Genomic DNA, 19840 nt, shown 5'->3' with positions numbered 1-19840 from the left:
ACCGCTCCCAGGTTCAAAGGGACACGCAAACCCCTCCACCACATTAAGGTGGCAGTTCTCAGAGAAAGTAGAAGGCCCCGGGGCAGACCCAGGACACGCTGGAGGGATTACATATCTCATCTGGCCATCTGGGAATGCCTTCGGGTCCCTCAGGAGGAGGTGGAAAGCGTTGCTGGGGAGAGGGACGTCTGGGGTGCTTTGTTGGCCTGCTGCCCCCACGCCCTGGCCCTGGATAAGCGGATGAAAATGGATGGACGGATAGTTTAGTGTAGGTCTGTATGTTTTGTTTAAAATCCCAATTGAGAACTGAGTGATCACAGTTGTATCACCAGTGTAACAGATCATTGAGTTTACTTCTGCTCAGAGAAAGTCACAAGTTATTGTTACTTTTGTCATTTTATATAGCCTACACATTCCCACACATTGCCACCATATGGCACCAGCACCCTTTTTATAGTGAGTTTAATTTGCTTCCATCAAGGTGAAAGGTTTTACCTCCCTGGAGGGGACATAAATAGATACAAAAGGTCATTTATTCAGTCAGGTACTGGCTTTTTGAACAAAATGTGATTTGGTCTCTTACTAGCTGTGGGTGTAATATAGTGCTCCCTTTTATTTATTTATTTCACGGCTCTCTGTTTTGGTAATTATTTATATATGATAGACAAATAGTGCAAGGACACGTGCCCAGGTGCATTTGACCAAGGCGTATGCAGGTGTGATAGGTGTCATTGCATCATAGCACCCTGTATTTTGCACATAAGGTTTCACTTGTTTACAGCCAACGAGGGCGCGGCTTTATCTCTACTTTAAATGCGCGCGCCGAGTTCACTCAAGTTAAATAAGTACATACACACGCACGCACGCACGCACGGCCTACTTTTCCCAATTGTATCGCTCATATGCAGGGGGATGGGGTGGGATGGGGGGGACGGTTTCCTCTTGCAGGCTACTGCTGTTGCTGTGCCAATGCGCAAACAGTCCACGCCGTGGGATAGGTCTCCCCAAATTGAGGCTGCGCTCGGAACGATCATGCGATTGAATGACGAGCGCGTCATGCTTGTCTTCCTCCTCTTCTGTGCCGTGCGATCAGTAGCTCTGTGTTCCGCAATCCCCTGGGATACTGTACCGCCCTCGATGGCTCTGCTCTCGGCGTTTCGCGCACACTGAATGGCAGCCTGGAGCAAGGGAAAGCGGGGAGAGGGAGCGCTGCGTCTCCTCCTTTGAACCAACGCTCTGCATCAACTTCCCAGCGAGGGGGTGAGTGTCTTGTCTGCCGTTGTGCGAGGCGTCCTGCCGGGGTCGTCTGAGGATTCACCGGCGGAGGAGGAGGGGGAGGGCGGAGAGGGCAGAGAGGTATGTTCCGGTGTCCTTAGCGCTGGGGGATTTGGGTTGACGATGAACGGTTCAGTAAATACGGGACAATTAAAGTTTGGGATAAGTGTGCCACTTAGGGGACGGGTCCAAGTTGGAACAGTCCGAAACTTTCTTTAGACCATTCCAGCCTTTTCCCGTGAAATGCGCCCTATCATCAAAGTGTAGTTAAACGGTTAATCTCATGTAGCTCTTCTCCCAAATATGCGAAAATGCGATGGCACTCAGGGTGTTTTTGGCACGGCAGCACTTGCGAGAGCCGGTTGTAAAGAATTGTGCCTTGTTGTGCTCCCACCCCCCGCTCCGTGCCGCACTGGTTCCGTCTGGCTCGCCCTCAGCTGCTGCGTGTCCTGGGATGACCTGTTGATGTCGGTAGAATGGAGAATGGCAGGGGGAGCGATTTCCCCCATCACCAAAATATTTAAATAAGCAACATTTGGGCTTGACAACCGGCGTCGCAGCACAGCTACCTCGTCCGCACATTCAGTAAGTGTCTTGTTTATATTTTGAGCGTGGCCGATCGCGGAAATGCTTGACATTGTGCAGCTGGGCGCTGAGTGTGCATGAGGTGGATGGTGCGCCGGGGCGAACCCAAAATATTTAACAGTAGTGTTAGCTTAGCCATTAGCCACCTCCTATAGGCCTGCTGCGGATGGGAGAGGGCATCAAACATTTCAGCGCTGTCAGCCACAGGGGAGATGGGGACAAACTACGACGGCTCAGTCTGCTAGAGATGGTTTGGATTAATGTACTTAAATGGCGTTTGACGGCGCGTAAACAGGAACACACCGTCGCCCTCACCCGGGTATCACCGGGGCTTGCTGCCATCCTGTGTCGCCCCCCTCCCGTCGCCTCCCGGCTCCGGTGCCAGCAGACAGTGGAGCACTCCCGGCGGGTAGGCTGGCACACGGCGCGGTGTGTTAAAGAGCTCCCTATCTGCTCCCCATTACCCGGCATCCTTTCTCCTTTAAACATATCAGTGCGGTCCGGTGCATTCATAGGGTATGCACGGGTACAGCTTCAGAGATATGGAGTTTAGAAGTTTAGGATCTTTTCATGTCTGTGTTGCTTTATATTCAGGACCTTCCTGTTATATAAGAATAATCACGAATCAGGCCTGTGCATATGTCTTTACTTGATAGGAGCAGCACAGCCATGCAGGCATGGGCACATGAGAACCAGGAAATGCCTATAGAGGGAATGCATTGTGTGCCAGCTGCACCAATGACTCCACAGTAATCATTCACACAGCAGTGTAAGAGCCCATGCTGTTTTTCAATGGTGGAACTGGATAAACTGGAAAGTATTCAGACAGTATAAGCTCCGAAATATGTTGACAGCTGCCCCATCATAACATAACATAAGCCTTTTTCAATGTGGGAGAAACATTCTTAAGGCTTACTATGAAAAGGTCTTAAGTATGTTGTGAGTATGTTTGACCTACTTTCCTCAGCAGGCTGGCTGGTATTACGCCACAGGGTGAGTTGGGGTGAATTTCATTTGTTCACATTGCTGCGCTCTATATATTTAATGGAAGAAGGACCTGAGATGATCCCTCTCATCTCTGCAGGCCTCACTGCCCCTCCTTGGTGCATAAAGACACACATGCACACACACACACACACACACACACACACACACACACACACACACAGTCACATTCTCTCTCACTGTCAGGGCAAACTGTGCAAACACACCCTGCTCTCAGCCCCGTGTTTGTGTGTCTTTATGTGCACGCATGTGTGCTTACTGCGGCTCGCCAAACTGTAAACAAGCAGTATTGTCTAATGTCTGTGTGTGACTCAGTGTGCCTTTTGTGGGTTTGTTTGAGTTTGTGTGTGCGCATCTGTGTTTTAGTATGAGGGAGAGGGAGCTTGAGTGAGACAGAGACAAAGAGAGCATTTCTCTTTACCCTGGAGCTTGGCGAGGTCCCAAATGAAAGGCTTTGGATATGATGGGGCAGCTCACTCCGGCCCTCATCAGTCAGTCCCACCAAAGTTGGTTGCATGCCTCTCGCAGGGTGGGCTTCAATCAGTTTTGTTCTCACACTGTCAGAGATTGCTTTTGCTTGGTATGTATGTACATGTGTGTGTGCAGCTTGCACTCAATGCAACACTTTTAAGTGGTAAAGAGCATCCGTGCAAAGAGCAGCTTTATCTAGGCCTGTTTACTCATCTGTGTAGCTGTGTCTGTGTATGTATGTGAAAACACTTATGACTGGTATTCCCCTTTAAGTAAAGGTTCATGACCAATGAAATTCCATGTGGGCTTATCAATGGATCTGTTGTATTCTTAGCTGTGATTGTGGAGGTTGTGGGTACAGAGGGCATATAATGCTTAAAGGTCCAGTGTGTCGCATTTAGCCGCATATGTTGGCAGATAGGGAATGTGATATTATAAGTATGTTTTCATTAGTGGAATATCACCTGAAAATAAGAACAGTGGTGTTTTTGTTCTTTTAGAAAAAGCAGGTTATGTCTACATTGTAATTTTAAATGTTCTCAGATATGCTGAGCATTGCAATAACTTATTGCAATATATTACCTTTTCAACTGTACATCATGTCCCCACAGAAACAATTTGTTGGCATCTGTTTTATCTGATAAGATCAGGTTTTAAAAATAAAGTCTCTCACTTCAATCAGTTTTATTGCAGCAGAAATGAATCTAGTGGACTGGAAAAGCAATTGAATTTTATCATTCTAGCAGGCTACCAAAAGTTTAATTTGTTTTCTCAGTATTAAATATTTATATAAAAAAAGATACTTGCTGTCTGTGTATCGATACAATATTGCCACACAAAATATCACGATAGTATGCTGTATTGATTCCCCCCCCCACTCCTACCACACAAGGAGTAGGCCCTGAGACATGGCAGCCATGTTGCACCACCATGTGTCTACGGCCTTCTTTACACAGAGATCGAGACATAGGGCTGCAATAAAGTCTCTTCTTGATGTCACCTTTGCATTTTTACACAGAAACAAACCACGGCAGCATCATGAGACTCCAGTGTTTGATTTTAGACAGCATGCAGGCATCAGGGAAACAAAAGAAGCGCGAGGGGTGTGACATGTCATACCATTTTGTTAGCCTCTAGTGTGTCATATATATATATATGTCATATGGCAGCTGATCTCATCCTCTCGGAGGGTAAGAAGCTCCCAGACCTCATTGTTTTCCTAATTTGCAGATACTAGACACTGTTCTCTCTCTTTGAGTTAGCTGCTAACTGTGATCAGCTACTTTCTAAAGCTCCTGCAGTGGGTCTCACGCATAACATGTCATTGAAACATCACACACCTTCCCTCCTGCTGGCTGTCCTTTTTATAAAGACATCATCTCGGTGGTGTCACTGCCTCAGATGCCGACTTAAAGGCGAGACAACTCCGTCCCCCCATCCTGCGATTGTACCTTTTACACAGAACAGCGAGGCAGCATAACGGTGTGAAATTCCCACCTTGATGAAGCAGAGTAAAAGAGGCTTACAGTAGCCCAGAATGGACAAACCAAACACTAGCTTGATATAGAATCAGACAAACTGATTTGTAACGTTAAACTCCTTTTTTCCCAGTATTTTTTTTTACAAGTTTTAATCACCTGGTCCATTTGTTTGAGAGAAAAAGACTTCTGCGGATGATTCAGCTCCTGGTAAAAACCTCCTGAACAATGAGCACTGAAGGAATTCTAACCGGGAGAAGTGTCCAACTAGCTGCAATGTGCAATCATCAGCACTAAATGCCTCTAAATCCTTCTAAATGTTACACACTGGACCTTTAAATATATGATCCCTGTACTGAAAAGTAGATTCTACCCGTGCTATTGTGTAGAATGGGGTCATGTATACGATTCTAAAGAAAATATCTGGTGTCTTTAAATATCCTGACTCTGAACACAAAGCTATCTCACTATCTCACAGAATCAAGCAGTCACATAGCCTGCACATAGTGTTCTTCATACCCTCAGCAGAGGGAACTTTGCTTCACTTTAATTTAATATTGACATGCATAATATAGAAATCTCCGAGAGGGTGCAGAGCAAGGGTATGTTTGCCTTCGACTGTTTAGCGAAGTGAATGGAAACATGCTATGTGGTGTTTGTTTAGGCCGCGCACTTTTCCACATAGAATAACAGAACATGACCCAGTTATCTAAGGACACAGGGTTTTATAGCTCATAGAAGACAGAAAATAAAAAGGCTCTTACTGAGTCCGCTCTTGGCAATAACAACTACTGCAAGGCTGAAGTGACGTATAGGATTAATGCAATGTAGATTATCCGTGGAAGCTTCAACCAAACTTTGTTTCAAATATCAACGTCTTTTGCGCCTGCCAAAAGCCTTCAGTAGGGCTGTGTGAAGAAATATTTGTGGTCTATGTCGATTGGATATGCCAAGGGATAGAATGCTAATTCAGGACTTATTTTCTTTAGAAAAGAGGTGTTTCATTATGAACAGTTTGGCACAGCGGCAATAAAAAATAGACTTCCATTAGATTTAGTGTATGTTTGGAATTACTTTGTCCCAGTGACAGACTGTCAGAGGTTTTATTGTGTCCATTAATGTAAGAGTCTGACATTCCTCACCAGTTTTGTTTTAGGTCTGCTCTCCCTCAGCTTTTTGTCTTTTAACACAGCCATGTTACATTACCCCTCCTCCTCCTCCTCCTCACATTTCCTGCTGATACCCTTCTAACACCAAAGACACAGCACAGGATAAAACAGTTTTTGTCATTGTTGTAAATGGGCCTGCCCAACTTGTCCCACTTGGGACAATGACTCTGCTCATGACCAGAGATAAAGACGTTTAAAAAATACTGTTGTTACAATACCAGAATTTTAAACTTCAGTACATTACTAGTATTAAAAAATCAATACTCAGTGTATCTTTCAATACCATGGCAAAAGAAAAAAAGTCACACAAAAAGATTGTTTTTTCTTTTTTCTTTTAACACACTTTTACACAGTGCTGGTAAAGCGAAAGTCACACACCTCCAGTCACGCGGTGGGTTCGTTGCTGGAGAGAGTATCGTAACAACTACACGTTGAGGACCAGTTGATTTTTCTTTCCCATTGTTTGGTCTGCCTAGCCTTGGGTTGAAAATCTGATTGTAGATCTGTTTTTTTTTAACCAGCCACGACAATGTCTTGACAGCTGGTATTGCTTTCACCATGCGAGTCTGTGTGTGTCATCATGGCAAAATGTGGTCCTGCAGACCTATTGTGGCGGGAACGACCACAGAAGCCTTTATAAGTATTTTATCAGGTGTTTATATGTCTGTCTGTGGACAGAGTTTGTCAGCGCTGTAACTTTGCAACCGTGCAAGATAGAGTCACGAAGCTTTTCATGTGTGTAATGAGTTCAAAGATGGGCATGGGCCGAGCAAGGGTGCTGGAGGTAGTGAAAAGGCCATTGGCCCCCCGGTTTACGCCCCTGGCTCATGAAACTTTACAGGCATGTAGTTGAGATCACAATGACGGTTTAGATCTACTATGGGTGTGGAAAAAGGGCGCTGGAAGCTGCCCCCCCCCACTTTATGCCCCTGGCCGGCATGCACTTTGAATCACGGATCGCTGTATCATGGCTGCAGTGATCCCATTGTAAGAAGGGCTCTAGTTTTTACAACTTCAGTACTTTCAGTTCTATCAAGTGTATAGTTAATGGAAATTGTACCATTTTAAATATGTGGTATCGAAAAAGTATTGAAGTTCATGCGACGACCTTTGTAAAACCTACAATCAAAACCCTCTTGAGTAGTAATGTTTATGACTCTACGTATGCTGACCCAAGGTATAAAGTGTAACAGCCTGATGCTTCCAAGTGAAGCTGAACCCATGTTTAATAAGCAGTGGTATGTACACAGAGTTTATGTGTGGATGGAGTTTCCCTGTCATTTATTGTAACCGTGTCCTTTCTCTTTGTTTCTTTCCCAACAAGACCCTTTGGTGGTGTGCGTAGGCGCACCATGGCCCAGACCCTCCAGATGGCGATCCCAAACTTCGGCAACAATGTTCTAGAGTGTCTGAATGAGCAGCGGCTGCAGGGCCTCTACTGCGATGTCTCTGTGGTGGTCAAGGGCCATTCCTTCAAGGTACTGATGAGTTAATATTGTTTTCATGATGGAACTTACACTGATATTGAAGGTTGAGGCTAAATTTGGAGAAGTTAAGGCTTGGGTGTAAACAGTATTCCTGTGTCTCCATGGCAGCCATGTTGCATGGAGGATGGAATGGCAGTATACTTCAAAAGAAGTGCTGTTTGGACAGTCTGAAAGTGGGGGCAGCGGTTTTAACTGTTTTGTAACTTTGCAACTGCAGTGTGTTATCCAACCTAGCATAATGATACTCTTTCATCCCAGTAGGATTTTGAGATATTTTGCTGAATTCTTCCTCTTTTTGAAGGTTTGACAATAAGTTAGATCCCCTGTTTGTAGTCTTCACTTAAAATGACAGTTGGACCTCCTTCATAGCATGTCATTTTCCACTTTGCCTGTAAAGATAATGTGTATGATTGCCTCCAATTGCAGAGCCCCGAGTCCCTGAGACTCTCTCTGTCCTGTAACCTTGTTCTTAGGTCCCACCATTTCAATGACCCCAACGAGAGCTGTCACTTTAAGTACAGTATTTTTTCCAAGAACACTGGGAGAACTACATACTTAAACACTGACTAGATTCTGCATTACTTGGCACTAAATGCTTGCTTAATGGTTATTATCTTTTACTGGCAAATTAGAATGATATCCAGCCCTAAATGAATCAGTATATTAGTTTATAAGAGTCTCTTGTGACCTTGTCTTTGCATCAAGGAACTCTTTGATTTTAAATCATGAAGTGAGAGAGAAGAGTACATACCTATAATCTGACATTTAATTTTCTCCTCTAATTTCTAATTGGATTACTTATCTGCTTTGGTCTCAGGCCCATCGAGCTGTGTTGGCTGCTAGCAGTTCTTATTTCCGGGACCTCTTCAGCAGCAACAATAGTGGAGGCGGGAGCAGCAATGAGACGAGCCCAACCGTAGTGGAGCTCCCATCAGCTGTGCAGCCCCAGAGCTTCCAGCAGATTTTGTCTTTCTGCTACACAGGCCGCCTCAGCATGACAGTGGGGGACCAGTTTCTCCTCATGTATACCGCCGGCTTCCTGCAGATCCAACAGATCATGGAAAAAGGCACTGAGTTCTTCCTCAAGGTAAGGCTGAAATGGTTTTCAGGAGAAACTTGTCAAAGCAGGAAACAAAGTTAGCTGGGACATACAATCTGAAAAGGCCAAACGCCATTTTCAAAAACTGCATCCACTCCACATCCTAAGACTAGTATTACTCATCGCCTATTTTTTAAACATAAAGACGTTTATGCCATTTATGTATATCTACATGTACATTATAGCCCCGTTATAGCCCCCATTATAGACCCTAGCGTTTCCACCGCAAACAGCACTCTTTCATGTGGGCGGGGTTGTTGTCACTCACTGCTCCGTCCAGCACTCACTGCATTTCCTCCTTTATCAGTCTGCACCTTGTTTATCATCCACAGAACAGGGTTGCATGCTGACATTTTCAGAGCAAAGTAAAACAGGCTGCAGTGAGAGTCTCTCTCCATGGGTTATTTAAAAATAGCAGGTTTGTGCATTTAGTCCTTCTCAGGCAAGCTCAGGGGTGTAGTGTTGCTGTAGCCCACAGGAACGAAGGAAGGATTAGAATATATGCAGTTCACATAATCCATCTGAAATTAATATATATTTTTAAAGGCTTGAAGATCCACTCATTACTAAAAGTGACACTAAAGTAATGGTCCAAGTTGTCATATTGAAATTTAAGGTGTACTGATGGGTTCATGTTGTCAGCTGATGCTTTGAGCAACATAACAAGTAAATGTTCCACCTTAAAAGTCGCAGGCAGTCCACCCAGTGAATATTTTCTCGGACTAGAGTTGCTGCTGCGAGAGATATTTTATAGTTACAGTTTATTAATATATGTAAAACTCCACGGCAAACAGTGGTTACATGAGCCTCAAAACCAGCCACAACTCGGCCCTGAGCAAGAGAAACGGTCCATCTTTGATTTAGCTGCAGGGCCTCTTGCCAAAAAGTCAGGTGACACAATATAAAGAGCATCAAAGTCCATGTTGATCAAAAGTCGTGGTGGATGAATGTATAAAGCGAAGGGTGTTCACCCGGGTTCGAGTCCTTTTGTGGGTCAATATCAGTTCAATATTTGGTTGTGTTAATGTCATATCTCAACATTGCTGGGATGCACAGGAACAATGTCCAGCTGATGGTTAGGTAACATCGTGGGCGCTGGCACAAGTTTAATTTGGAAGTCTTGATTGGACGTTAAAACAACAGTTATTCAACATTGCTGGAATATTTTGATTAATTTGGAATGTCTCTTGCTATCTGGGTGAATTGACTGTTTAAAATTAAGTTTATATTCCAGGTGGAACAGTCTGAAATATATATGGTGCTCAGAGTTAAGAAAAGCAAAAATGGGAAGGTTCCATCTGCAGCATGTCTGCACTGAGTAATTTAAGGGCAGTCTGCCGTGTAGTAGTCTGTAAAAAGTGCTAGTGGAAGTAAAATTATAGTGTGACAATGGTTCTAGATCAGGAAGGGGGTCATTTCATCATTTACTTGACTAATCATACAAAGTGTGAAGGGAATCTGGCCAGTAGTTGTTGATGTGCCAAGCTGTTGGACAGACAGCCTGGCCATCCTTCAGCCCAGCCACCGGCATGGCAAAAATCATTCAAACAAACATTTACCTGTTGGCACATCAGTGTGTTCATGCGTGCTGACACGAAGTTGATGTATACATTTGTTTCTAGGTCTCCTCCCCCAGCTGCGACTCCCAGGGCCTTCACGCTGAGGAGGCCCCAACTTCTGAGCCCCAGAGCCCCGTGACGCAGACCAGTAACAGTGCAGGCCGGCCTGCCTCATGCCTGACGCCGCTCCCTCTGGTATCACGAGTGAAGACAGAGCAACCAGCGAGCCAGCCGGAGGCCGCCACTCCTTACTCAGTGGTCTGCACTCCCGTAGCCAAGCGGCTGTGGGAGGGCGGCAGCAGCAGAGATGGAGGCGGGGGAGGCTCAGGGGGGGGAGGCGGGGCCAGAAAGGCAGCCCGTTATTCCCAGGAGGCGGTGCGGGGCAGTGCCATTCAGAGCCCCGGAGCCCTCGGACTGGCCATGGGTATGGGTGCCAACGTAACCAGCCTGGCGGGCGTGGTGGCCAGTGGCGGGCTCAGTGGTAGCACTGGCACCAACGGAAACTCAGCGGCAGGTCTCGGTATGTCAGAGGGAGCCAGCCCTGGCACCCTGAGCACCTACGCCAGTGACTCACCTATCAGTTACCATGATGATGAAGAAGAGGAAGAGGGGACAGAGGAATGTGCTGAAGAGCAGTATAGGCAAATCTGCAACATGTATACCATGTACAGCATGCTCAACATGGGAGCTGCAGGTAATGTGTAGTGTAATATAGTGTAGTGTGTAAATGCACTTGTACGACAGAGTACAATGTGTTCATGTGGTCTAAGGTTCATGTCCACTGACATCTTAAGCGGGATTTATACTCTATGCAGAGCCTACGCTGGAGCCTACACATGTGGCCTACGCCAATGTGAGCCATTATTCTTGTGTGGTGGCCTGTGTGTCACTTTGCAGTTACACCTCCAAAACACTAGTCGGCGATAGGGTTTCTGTGAAGTGCTGTATAGTTTAGTTGATTCAAAACACGCCCAAACACACATTAAACACACATTAAACATGGTTTAATAGAGACAATTTCAAACACAAGTACACAAATCGTCTTCACTATAACTCACAGCATTCACAGACAAACACTTGTCTTTATCTGGACACATTTTCCCCACAAATATAACATGCTAACGTTTTAGCACAAGCCTATGGCATTTTACATTGTATAAATTAGCCTAGCGTCTAACTTACATTTCCTCTACTCATATGAAGCCAAGGACAACAGCAACATTTAACAAAGGTAACGTTACAAAATTCAACTCTATTACAACTCACAAAGTTCACGGACTAAACAACCGTCCCATACTAAACACTTTTTTCCAAACAAATATAACATGCTAACGTTATTAGCACGAGCCTATGGCATTTTACATTTTATAGATTAGCCTAGCGACGAGCAGAGATTTCCTCTACTCAAATGAAGCCAGGATAAATCACACACATGACTTAAAATGCTATTTTGTGGAGGCTTTATTGTCTTCACAATTTATTGTTTCTTATCTGTGAAATTAAAGTAAGTAAAAGCTTCGTTTCCTCTGAGGGAAATGGTCTCCGCTTACAAAAATAGACAGGTCTGTGTCGCCATGATGTGTAGTTACATTTCTAGGACATTTTCCTGCAGCGTAGGAACAACGTTGATTTGGCGCAGAAGTATAAATCCCGCATATCATCATCTTTATGATAAGCCATTATTTTGACATTCCCATGGCATGTCCGTGTCACCATTTCCGTCCAAGCACACCTACTCCTTTATAAACATTCAAAAGGTGCTAGCTGCTTATCGCCAGGCAGGTAATGGCAAGCAGCCAAGAAAAAAGACAACAAGGACATTTACTGATGTCGTCTCATATCGATCACAGGCCCCTGAATTGAATCTAATCCAAATCACATCATGTCAAATTAGCAAATATATTGTTGTCCAAAGAATCGATATAATACTGTATTGTGATTAAACTTGTGATTTACACCCTGAGTGATCTGATGTGTTTCAGGTTTTAGCAGGCATTGCTCTGTGCAAAAGTGTACAAGTGAAGTGGTTTATTCTAACTTTGCAGTAATTGTCTTTGTCCAGCAGCCGGAGAGCGTGTCGAAGCTCTACCAGACCACACAGAGACACGGGGTCGGATGCGAGGCAGAGACCTCACATGTCTCCCTGCAGAACTCATCGCTCAGATAGGCAACCGCTGTCATCCCAAACTGTACGAGGAAGGAGACCCTGCTGAGAAACTCGAGTTAGTCTCAGGTATGGTTTGTGTGTGCGCCTGTGTTCTCAACAAAGAAAACTGTCTTTACAACAGACAGACTTGAATTTCAGAGGAGCTGGTAAATTTCACAGAATTGTTTCTGTTTATGTAAAGTCTTGAGAAACACACACTTGAGCTATGAAATATATATGCAGCAATACACCAGTGTTAGTTGATTCAAGGGGTCTAAACAGGAAGAGGCCAATAGCAATGATATGTACACACATATGTAAAGGAAGCTGTCCTCAAATGAACGGGCTTGGCATTGGTATGCAGATTACGCTGCAGTACTGCACATTCGCCTCAGAGTGTTTATGTCAAGGACATCCTGTGGCAACATCTGTGTTACCTTACAGGCTGGGTTACATACCTTACAATATAGTGTGTGTTTGTGTGTCTTTGATTGAGCAAGAGAGTGAGAGAGACATGAATAAATAAAGGAAAAAAGGAGGGTGGTAACATATGGTTTAATAGTGAAATGAAAATAAATACAAGAAAAAATGTGTTGTGCATAATAATATTAAGGAACTTAAGTTATTTAAGATGGCAAGGAAGCAAAAGCAAGACTCTACACTATGACATAACTGAAGCACAGCCTCCTCTCTCCCCACCCACAGCTGCAATGTTTGATATGAATCAGACTTGCCACTAAATAAACAAATAGTCAGTTCCAGTAAATCAAAGTGAATCATATGACTGTATATGACCCACAAATTCTGAACTTGAACAGATCAAGCTGACACAAAGCGAAACAGTAAGTCTTAAGTGTTGCTAAGTACTGGTGATGTTGTTAATATTCTTGGTGTCTTTGCAGGTACTTCTGTGTATATATCGCGAGCCCAGCTAATGAACTGTCATGTGAGCGCGGGGACCAGACACAAGGTGCTGCTTAGGAGGCTGCTGGCCGCCTTCTTTGACAGGTTTGTTCCTGCTGTCTGCGTGTCTGGGTCTATTTCTGCAAGTGTTTCATGTGAAGTTAGCTAAAGCTTTTTTTTAATATAGAGATTAATGTATTTTTTTTTTTAATCTGCTGCCATTAAAGGGCTATAATGACTATTTTTGTTTTCCTCTGCTCTGTGTTCTCTGCCACGCCTTCTTATTTTTGCTGCACCAGGAATACTCTGGCCAACAGCTGTGGAACAGGCATCCGCTCATCCACCAACGACCCGAGCCGCAAGCCCCTGGACAACAGAGTTCTGCATGCGGTCAAATGTGAGCGAACATGTGTTTCTGTCTGCGGGTGTTTGCCCACAAGCATGCAAACAATGTGCACATTTGCCTGTGATGTTGGGTACAGATAGAACATGTACACATACATGCAGTCATATTTTACATATACACGCATATTGTGAAGCACATTGTTGCTGAACTGAATGATTGGCTGCTAAATGTCAGTGTCAGTTTTGGCATTTGGCATGTTTAGCATTAGGTAATAACCCACAGTCACCACTAGATAGCAACATTCACTGATGTTCACATATATACATGTAACCAAGTGATATTTGTTCATAGGTTTATGAAAAAGGGTAGCTTGTGTAACTCTTGAGCTCAGCGAAGTCCGGGCTCGCTTTGAAGATGAACACATTTGCCTTCATCTCATTAGGGAAATGAGAAAGGCAGCAGGACGTGTTTTAAGAAACAAGCGGCTCCACTTACAATTTACATTAACAAATCAGTGATCTGCAGGAGTCCTGCAAATATTATCTTTGTGTGTATTTCCTTTCTTAGCGAGTATTTGCCAACATTAATTGACACTTTTTGAGGATTTATTTTGATGTCATTCATATGTTTAGGGAGTAACATATACAGTAAAATCTCGGGAAGTAATCCCCAGATTGACCAGATGCATTATCAATTCTGCAAGTGTTGCAGTGTGAGGAGGAGGAGGAGCTCTGATACTTCACACTGCTTAAATTCATTCATACATTAGTTGTTAAATAATGTGCATACCAAAAAAAATGACTTAAGTATCAATAAATAAATATATTTATTAATTAATGCTTAAATTAAATGACTGCATAATAGATAAATAAAATAAGAAATAAATAAATGATGAAATAAACATGGAAGTAAATGGATGAATGTATAAATCCATAATAAATAAAAAAATAAAAGTTGATAATTTAACAAGACAAAAAATAAATTTATTTCTACATTTTTGTACAACCACATTTATTTATTTCTGTGTTTTTTTAATATTTATTTATACATTTATTTACTTATTTCTCTATTTATTTATTTATTTATTTATTTATTTATATATACCAGTATTTATTTATACATTATTTAATTTATTTATTGATGCTTAAGTCATTTTTCATCCTTCACAGTAGTTCACAGCAAAGATACAGTCAGCCTGACTATGTTTTCTTTTCCTTTCCTGTCTCAGTTTATTGCCAGAACTTTGCCACCAGCTTCAAAGAAAGCGAGATGAACGCCATCGCAGCCGACATGTGCACCAACGCCCGACGCGTGGTCCGTAAGAGCTGGATCCCCAAGCTGAAGCTACTGATGGCCGAGAGCGACGCCTACACCGCTTTCCTCCCTGACGGCGTCAAGATGGAGGATGACACCCTGGGGGCGGACCCGGCCTTTGACCCCGCCTCCCTGGAGGCCGCCGGCGGTGCCGGCATGGAGTCAGGTGGCTCTTCAGGTGAATCGCTACCAGGTGTGGGCGGGGACGGAGGACCGTTATTTTGAACATTGTGTCCGGGGAAGGTTAAAATTTGTTGACACACATACCAGTATTCCCCAATTCTGCTTGCCTCCTCACTCTTTGGCCCACGCTGATCTCCCACATCTGACTGTCTATACTACACTGCTCGGGTCAACAGTTGCTGTTACCCTGATGTAACCAGGACATGAAAACTTTAATTTTTGCTTTATGACTGTACAATGGAGTTAGTTGAGGAAAGGGAGAGCGTGAGAGGGTGTTTAGTTTTCTCCTAACTGCCCTCTGCCTCCCCTTGTCTTTTTAAGGTGTGTAAGCGCATCCATTGTTGCATATTAAATACATTCCCTGAAACGCAGGTGATGGGGGAGAGCCTGGGGAGGAAGGGATGGCTGGATGGACAGGTTCGGAGTAGAGGTGGCGAGTATATTGAATGTAAGTGTCAGTGGCAGTTTTCTCTATGCAACCCTGACAGCTTGTATTCCAGCCTTGGAAAAGGAACTAAATTTAAAACAGACACAATAATAAACATTAACACTACCTGCTCTTCCTCCCCTTCCACCTCTCACTCATCACCCTGCAAGTATTAGTCACCACACCACCTTTCTCGAGACCAGAGAATCTCACCTGAGTGTTTCACTGTGCAGTGTCTTATAGAAATTTATTTCATCTTTCTCTGTTTTCTAAATTTTTAGCATATTTCTCCGTCTATGAACTGAAAAAGTGATCCAGAGAGAAAGGGGAAAGCTTTTTACTGAGATGATTGTAAAGAACATTTAAAGGGCAACAGGTAATCAAAGATGGTCATATTTTTAGAAGACAAACTATATTTATACAAGCGCCCATGCCTGGAACGGCGTGAGCAAAGAGAGTGAGAGGGATTGTTTTAAAATCTCTATCTTCGTGTTTTATTGAAAGAGGTCTTGTCAAAAAAGGAAAAGTGCTATTTTTGCATAAAAAAAAGGAGTATAATAAAGCAGTCTTATCATAGGACCCTTAGTCATTTATTTTTATCTTTATTTGACAGTTCAGAGTGATGGAATGAGCAGTCGAACTGCTAAATTTGAAGCATTTCATCTTCTGTTCACTCGCTTAAAAGGAATAATAAGACTGATTCAGCTGGCTTGACTGTTGTCTATGATAACCATTTCCTGTTGGGTTGCCAACCTGCAAAGTTTGCCTCCTTCGATAAAACATTGGCCCACAATTTTAAGGATCACTTGTAGAAATCTAAAGGTTGTATTGATCTGACAGCTCGGCTAGTTTCTTCTTTGTACTGAAATTACTGGGGGGAAAAAAGCTGCTGACAAATGCAGAAGTCACAGGAAACAATTATGGGTATTGGTATGTGCCTTTTAATTGAAGTCAGTAAGCAGAAGCTTGGCGGGTACAGTGATGTCACGAGGAGGCAATCTTGCTCAAAGCAAACAGGTTTTATGGTACTATCCATGTGTGCGTGAGACACTTCTTTGGTGAGGACGGAGAGCCTGTGTCGCGCGGCTGTGTCTGTCAGTACGTAGTTTATTCATGTATCTAACACAACACCTCTTTAAGATGGAAATTCAAAATGGCTGACAGTTTTATTTTTCGAGTTTGAAATGATTTTTGCACCTTCCACCAGAGTGGAGGTTTCTGCACCTTAATGAGAAGAACCAGTGGTTCATGCACCTTTTTTGAGAAATGTTGTGTAGCAATTGAACCCCTTTAGGTGGAATCTGTCTTTACTTCTCCCATGTCTGCCTGCGTTTTCTTTTTTAAAAGTGGCACAAACTCCTACTGTACATAATCGAGATGACTGTTGAGTTAAATCCCAAGTGTTCTTCCTTTCCGTTGCTGGATGCATCTGATTATGAAATGTTGACAACTGATCTTTTTCTGTGTGTGAGAGTTTGTGTTTGCTAGAAGCTTCTTGGATGACCTGTACGGGGTCAGCACAGAGGATTCATTATTCCTCCTGCAGGTGGACACAAAATGGTCCGGGTGTGACTTAGGAATGTGTTCTTAACCTGAAATGCTCCGATTGATTACTCTCGCCTCTTTGGGGAGCATTTCTTTAAAGGTTCTATTTTTCCGAAGACGGGTAGAGGGTGAAAAACGTGACGGAATTTATGTTTCTTCTTCAAAGCGGTTGAGTCACTTATTGAAAAGAATACCTAGAAGCATGATAGATATAGCTCAGCCTATTTTCATTTTTGATTCAAATAATAAAGACGAGTTTAGTGAGATGGTTTGATATATGGACAGAACAAAAATGCAGTACCTTCTAAGTATTCTGTATATTCTGTAAAGGGTAATGACGACAAAACCTCAGTATGCTCTGCATTTGACTGTAAATGCCACATGAGCACCCCTCCCCCACATACCTCTCCAGTATCTTTGAAGACTGTTGTGCTTCCTGTCCATGCAGCTGGTGTCGTGTTTCACTTCCACAAGTTTATTCATGTATATCAGAGAGAGGCAAAGCAGCGGTTTTTGGTGGCTAAATCCGAATTACAATATGCACACTTAATTTGCTTTGTGGCTTTTGGACTGTGCCAAGTTTACAGTTTGACTTAGATTACATCTTCATGTTTTCACCCAATATGTTTTAACAATGACATAAATCAGTGTGTTTTAAGTTACTGTAATCCCTTAAATAGTTTTCTGGCATATTACATATTCAGAAAATTTAAATATATCAAACCCAAGACTTTAAAGTAAATCCACTATGATACCAAATTCCTAGATAATTGCTTTGTGTATAAAGTTAAAGGACCGAGACACATGCACATCATTAGAATCTCTGAATTTAATTTAGTTAATTTATAGCGACATTGAATCAAGCAATGATATTAAATCATATTCTATTAGTATGTTTTTCAACGTAATGCCTACTAAATCAGTCAGTGTTTCTGCCCTAGAGACATACATCCAGGCATGACAACAGCCAAATTACTGTTTCAATGCACCCTTCATAGACATATTAATGAAATCAGAGTGTAATAACAATTAGTTCTACTAGAGTTTCCCACAGAAAAAACAACAACAAAAAAAAAACACGTAAAGACAAAAACTGAAAAAATGAAGCCTTTATTTTGGGTGGGACGCAGGGGTTACATCTCCCAATATTTAGAACGTGCATTTGCCCCCTCTAAAAAAAAACAACAACAAAAAAAAAAAAACATGAAAGCATCAGAGGACTTTTACTTTGGCGTAATTAAAGACGTTTACACCATAAAACGATGCAGAAAAGGCAGAAATCGGTGCACTGAAAATCACCAGAAAGCAGGAAATTAAGTGTTTACGCCCTAAATCCCCCGTTTCATATGTGTCGCCCACTCGACAATATTGAAAGGAAACCTCTGCCCCTGTTTCTTACAGTAATCATGTTACACAGTGACCTCCTAAATGACTTGGAGTCTGTTCTGAGTCACTGACGAGCTGAAATAACACCAGTGAATCAGCACTGGTTCCAAGGAAGCCACATTAATCTGCTGTTGCAACACAGCGGCCCTATCCCAATCCAGAAATGTCAACACCATAGAAATGGAATGAGAATAGAAAGGTCTTTGAAGCGTTTGCCGTGGTCATTTGACGAGTACAAAAGAAAATGGTGATTGTTGTGAGTTGTTATGGTGACAAAGAACGTCAGTGAGGCCAGAAAGTATGTCACTCCCTAGTTTGAGAGGCCTATTCTTACACGTGTTCCTTATTTAACTGAAAAATACAACCGTACACCAGTCCAAATTTCTCACTGCCATCAAACTCAGACTTATGTTCGCTTAATTGGCTCATGAACTCATCTTAAAACACACCATTTTAGTCAGTCTTCTTCTTTTCGATGTGAAAACGTGTTGATCTACACGCCGTAATGCTTACTCGAACACGCCAAGTTGCTACTCCATTGCTCATTTGATCGCTACTGCAAAATCTTACCTCAGTAAGTTTGCAAACTTGCTGCAAGTTGAATTGTAAAGTTTATAGGTCAACATAAAAATGGCCGCCGCTCAGACCATCCTGCAACGTAGAATGCTATTCATTCTATTTCTATGGTCTCCACCATCCAGTTAAAATATCCTACCATTACGCCACATGAGCCTAGAGGAGAAATAACTAAGGTTACAGTACTTGTCAGGGGTTTTCACCTGTAGTCAATGTTCAGTTCTCCGATGTCTAAAAAGTCCCTCGCTCACGACCTACTTGCACACTGCCTCAGCTGCAATAGGTGTGTGAGCGTGGTTCTGTTTTACTTTGTGTGCATTTGAAAATAGAAAGCTTTGATGCATCTCTTTTTCTATTTTTTTTTCTAAGCTAATTGTAATTTCAACCTATGTGTTTACACCTCACAACACATGTAGACCTACACACTTGAACAGATAAGGTGTGGCATGGCATGGGGAACCTTTTGTCACTAAACAGTACATATATAAATATGAATATACACATGTATAGATAAATACTGTATATTATATATAGACGCACACATAGAGGTCAGATTGTTTGTCGTGCACTTGCAGCATGAGGTATATATTTACCCAGAAACGGCGCTTCTTCACAACCTGTGCAGTAATTGGTCTGCCCATGTCTTTGCCCCTGCTCCTTGCCCATCTGTAACCCTGTAGCGCCCAGTGGACATCCTGTACTGCTCATCCTATTTCTTTCTGTGTTCCAAGTGCCAATAACTTCGTGAAAGCCCTGTAACTGTGACCCAACATTATCAAAGGTAATTGCACATTAACAACTGTAAAATAAATAAATAAATATAAATCATAGAGAAAATGTCAAAATGGATTAAATAATGAATATCTTAATAAAAGATTTGTAACAA

The 19840-nt window shown here is 42.8% G+C and overlaps 1 protein-coding gene across 2 annotated transcripts; it reads left to right on the top strand.

Moving 5' to 3' along the window:
* Positions 1 to 917: 917 nt before the first annotated feature.
* On the top strand, positions 918 to 19840 carry LOC125879187 (nucleus accumbens-associated protein 1). Of its 2 annotated transcripts, none has more exons than XM_049560854.1 (8): positions 918 to 1260; positions 7308 to 7461; positions 8288 to 8557; positions 10192 to 10822; positions 12191 to 12361; positions 13177 to 13282; positions 13477 to 13574; positions 14752 to 19840. In XM_049560854.1, the coding sequence occupies exons 2-8, from the start codon at positions 7336 to 7338 to the stop codon at positions 15060 to 15062; spliced, it is 1713 nt and encodes a 570-aa protein (XP_049416811.1). In that variant the 5' UTR covers positions 918 to 1260; positions 7308 to 7335; the 3' UTR covers positions 15063 to 19840. The 2 variants fall into 2 exon arrangements, with proteins under 2 accessions (XP_049416811.1, XP_049416810.1); XM_049560853.1 differs by lacking the exon at positions 918 to 1260 and adding an exon at positions 1380 to 1860.

Source organism: Epinephelus fuscoguttatus, linkage group LG19 (assembly GCF_011397635.1).
Source record: "Epinephelus fuscoguttatus linkage group LG19, E.fuscoguttatus.final_Chr_v1".
In the NCBI taxonomy this organism is placed as follows: Eukaryota; Metazoa; Chordata; class Actinopteri; order Perciformes; family Serranidae; genus Epinephelus; species Epinephelus fuscoguttatus.
This window is presented reverse-complemented; position numbering and strand designations above follow the sequence as displayed.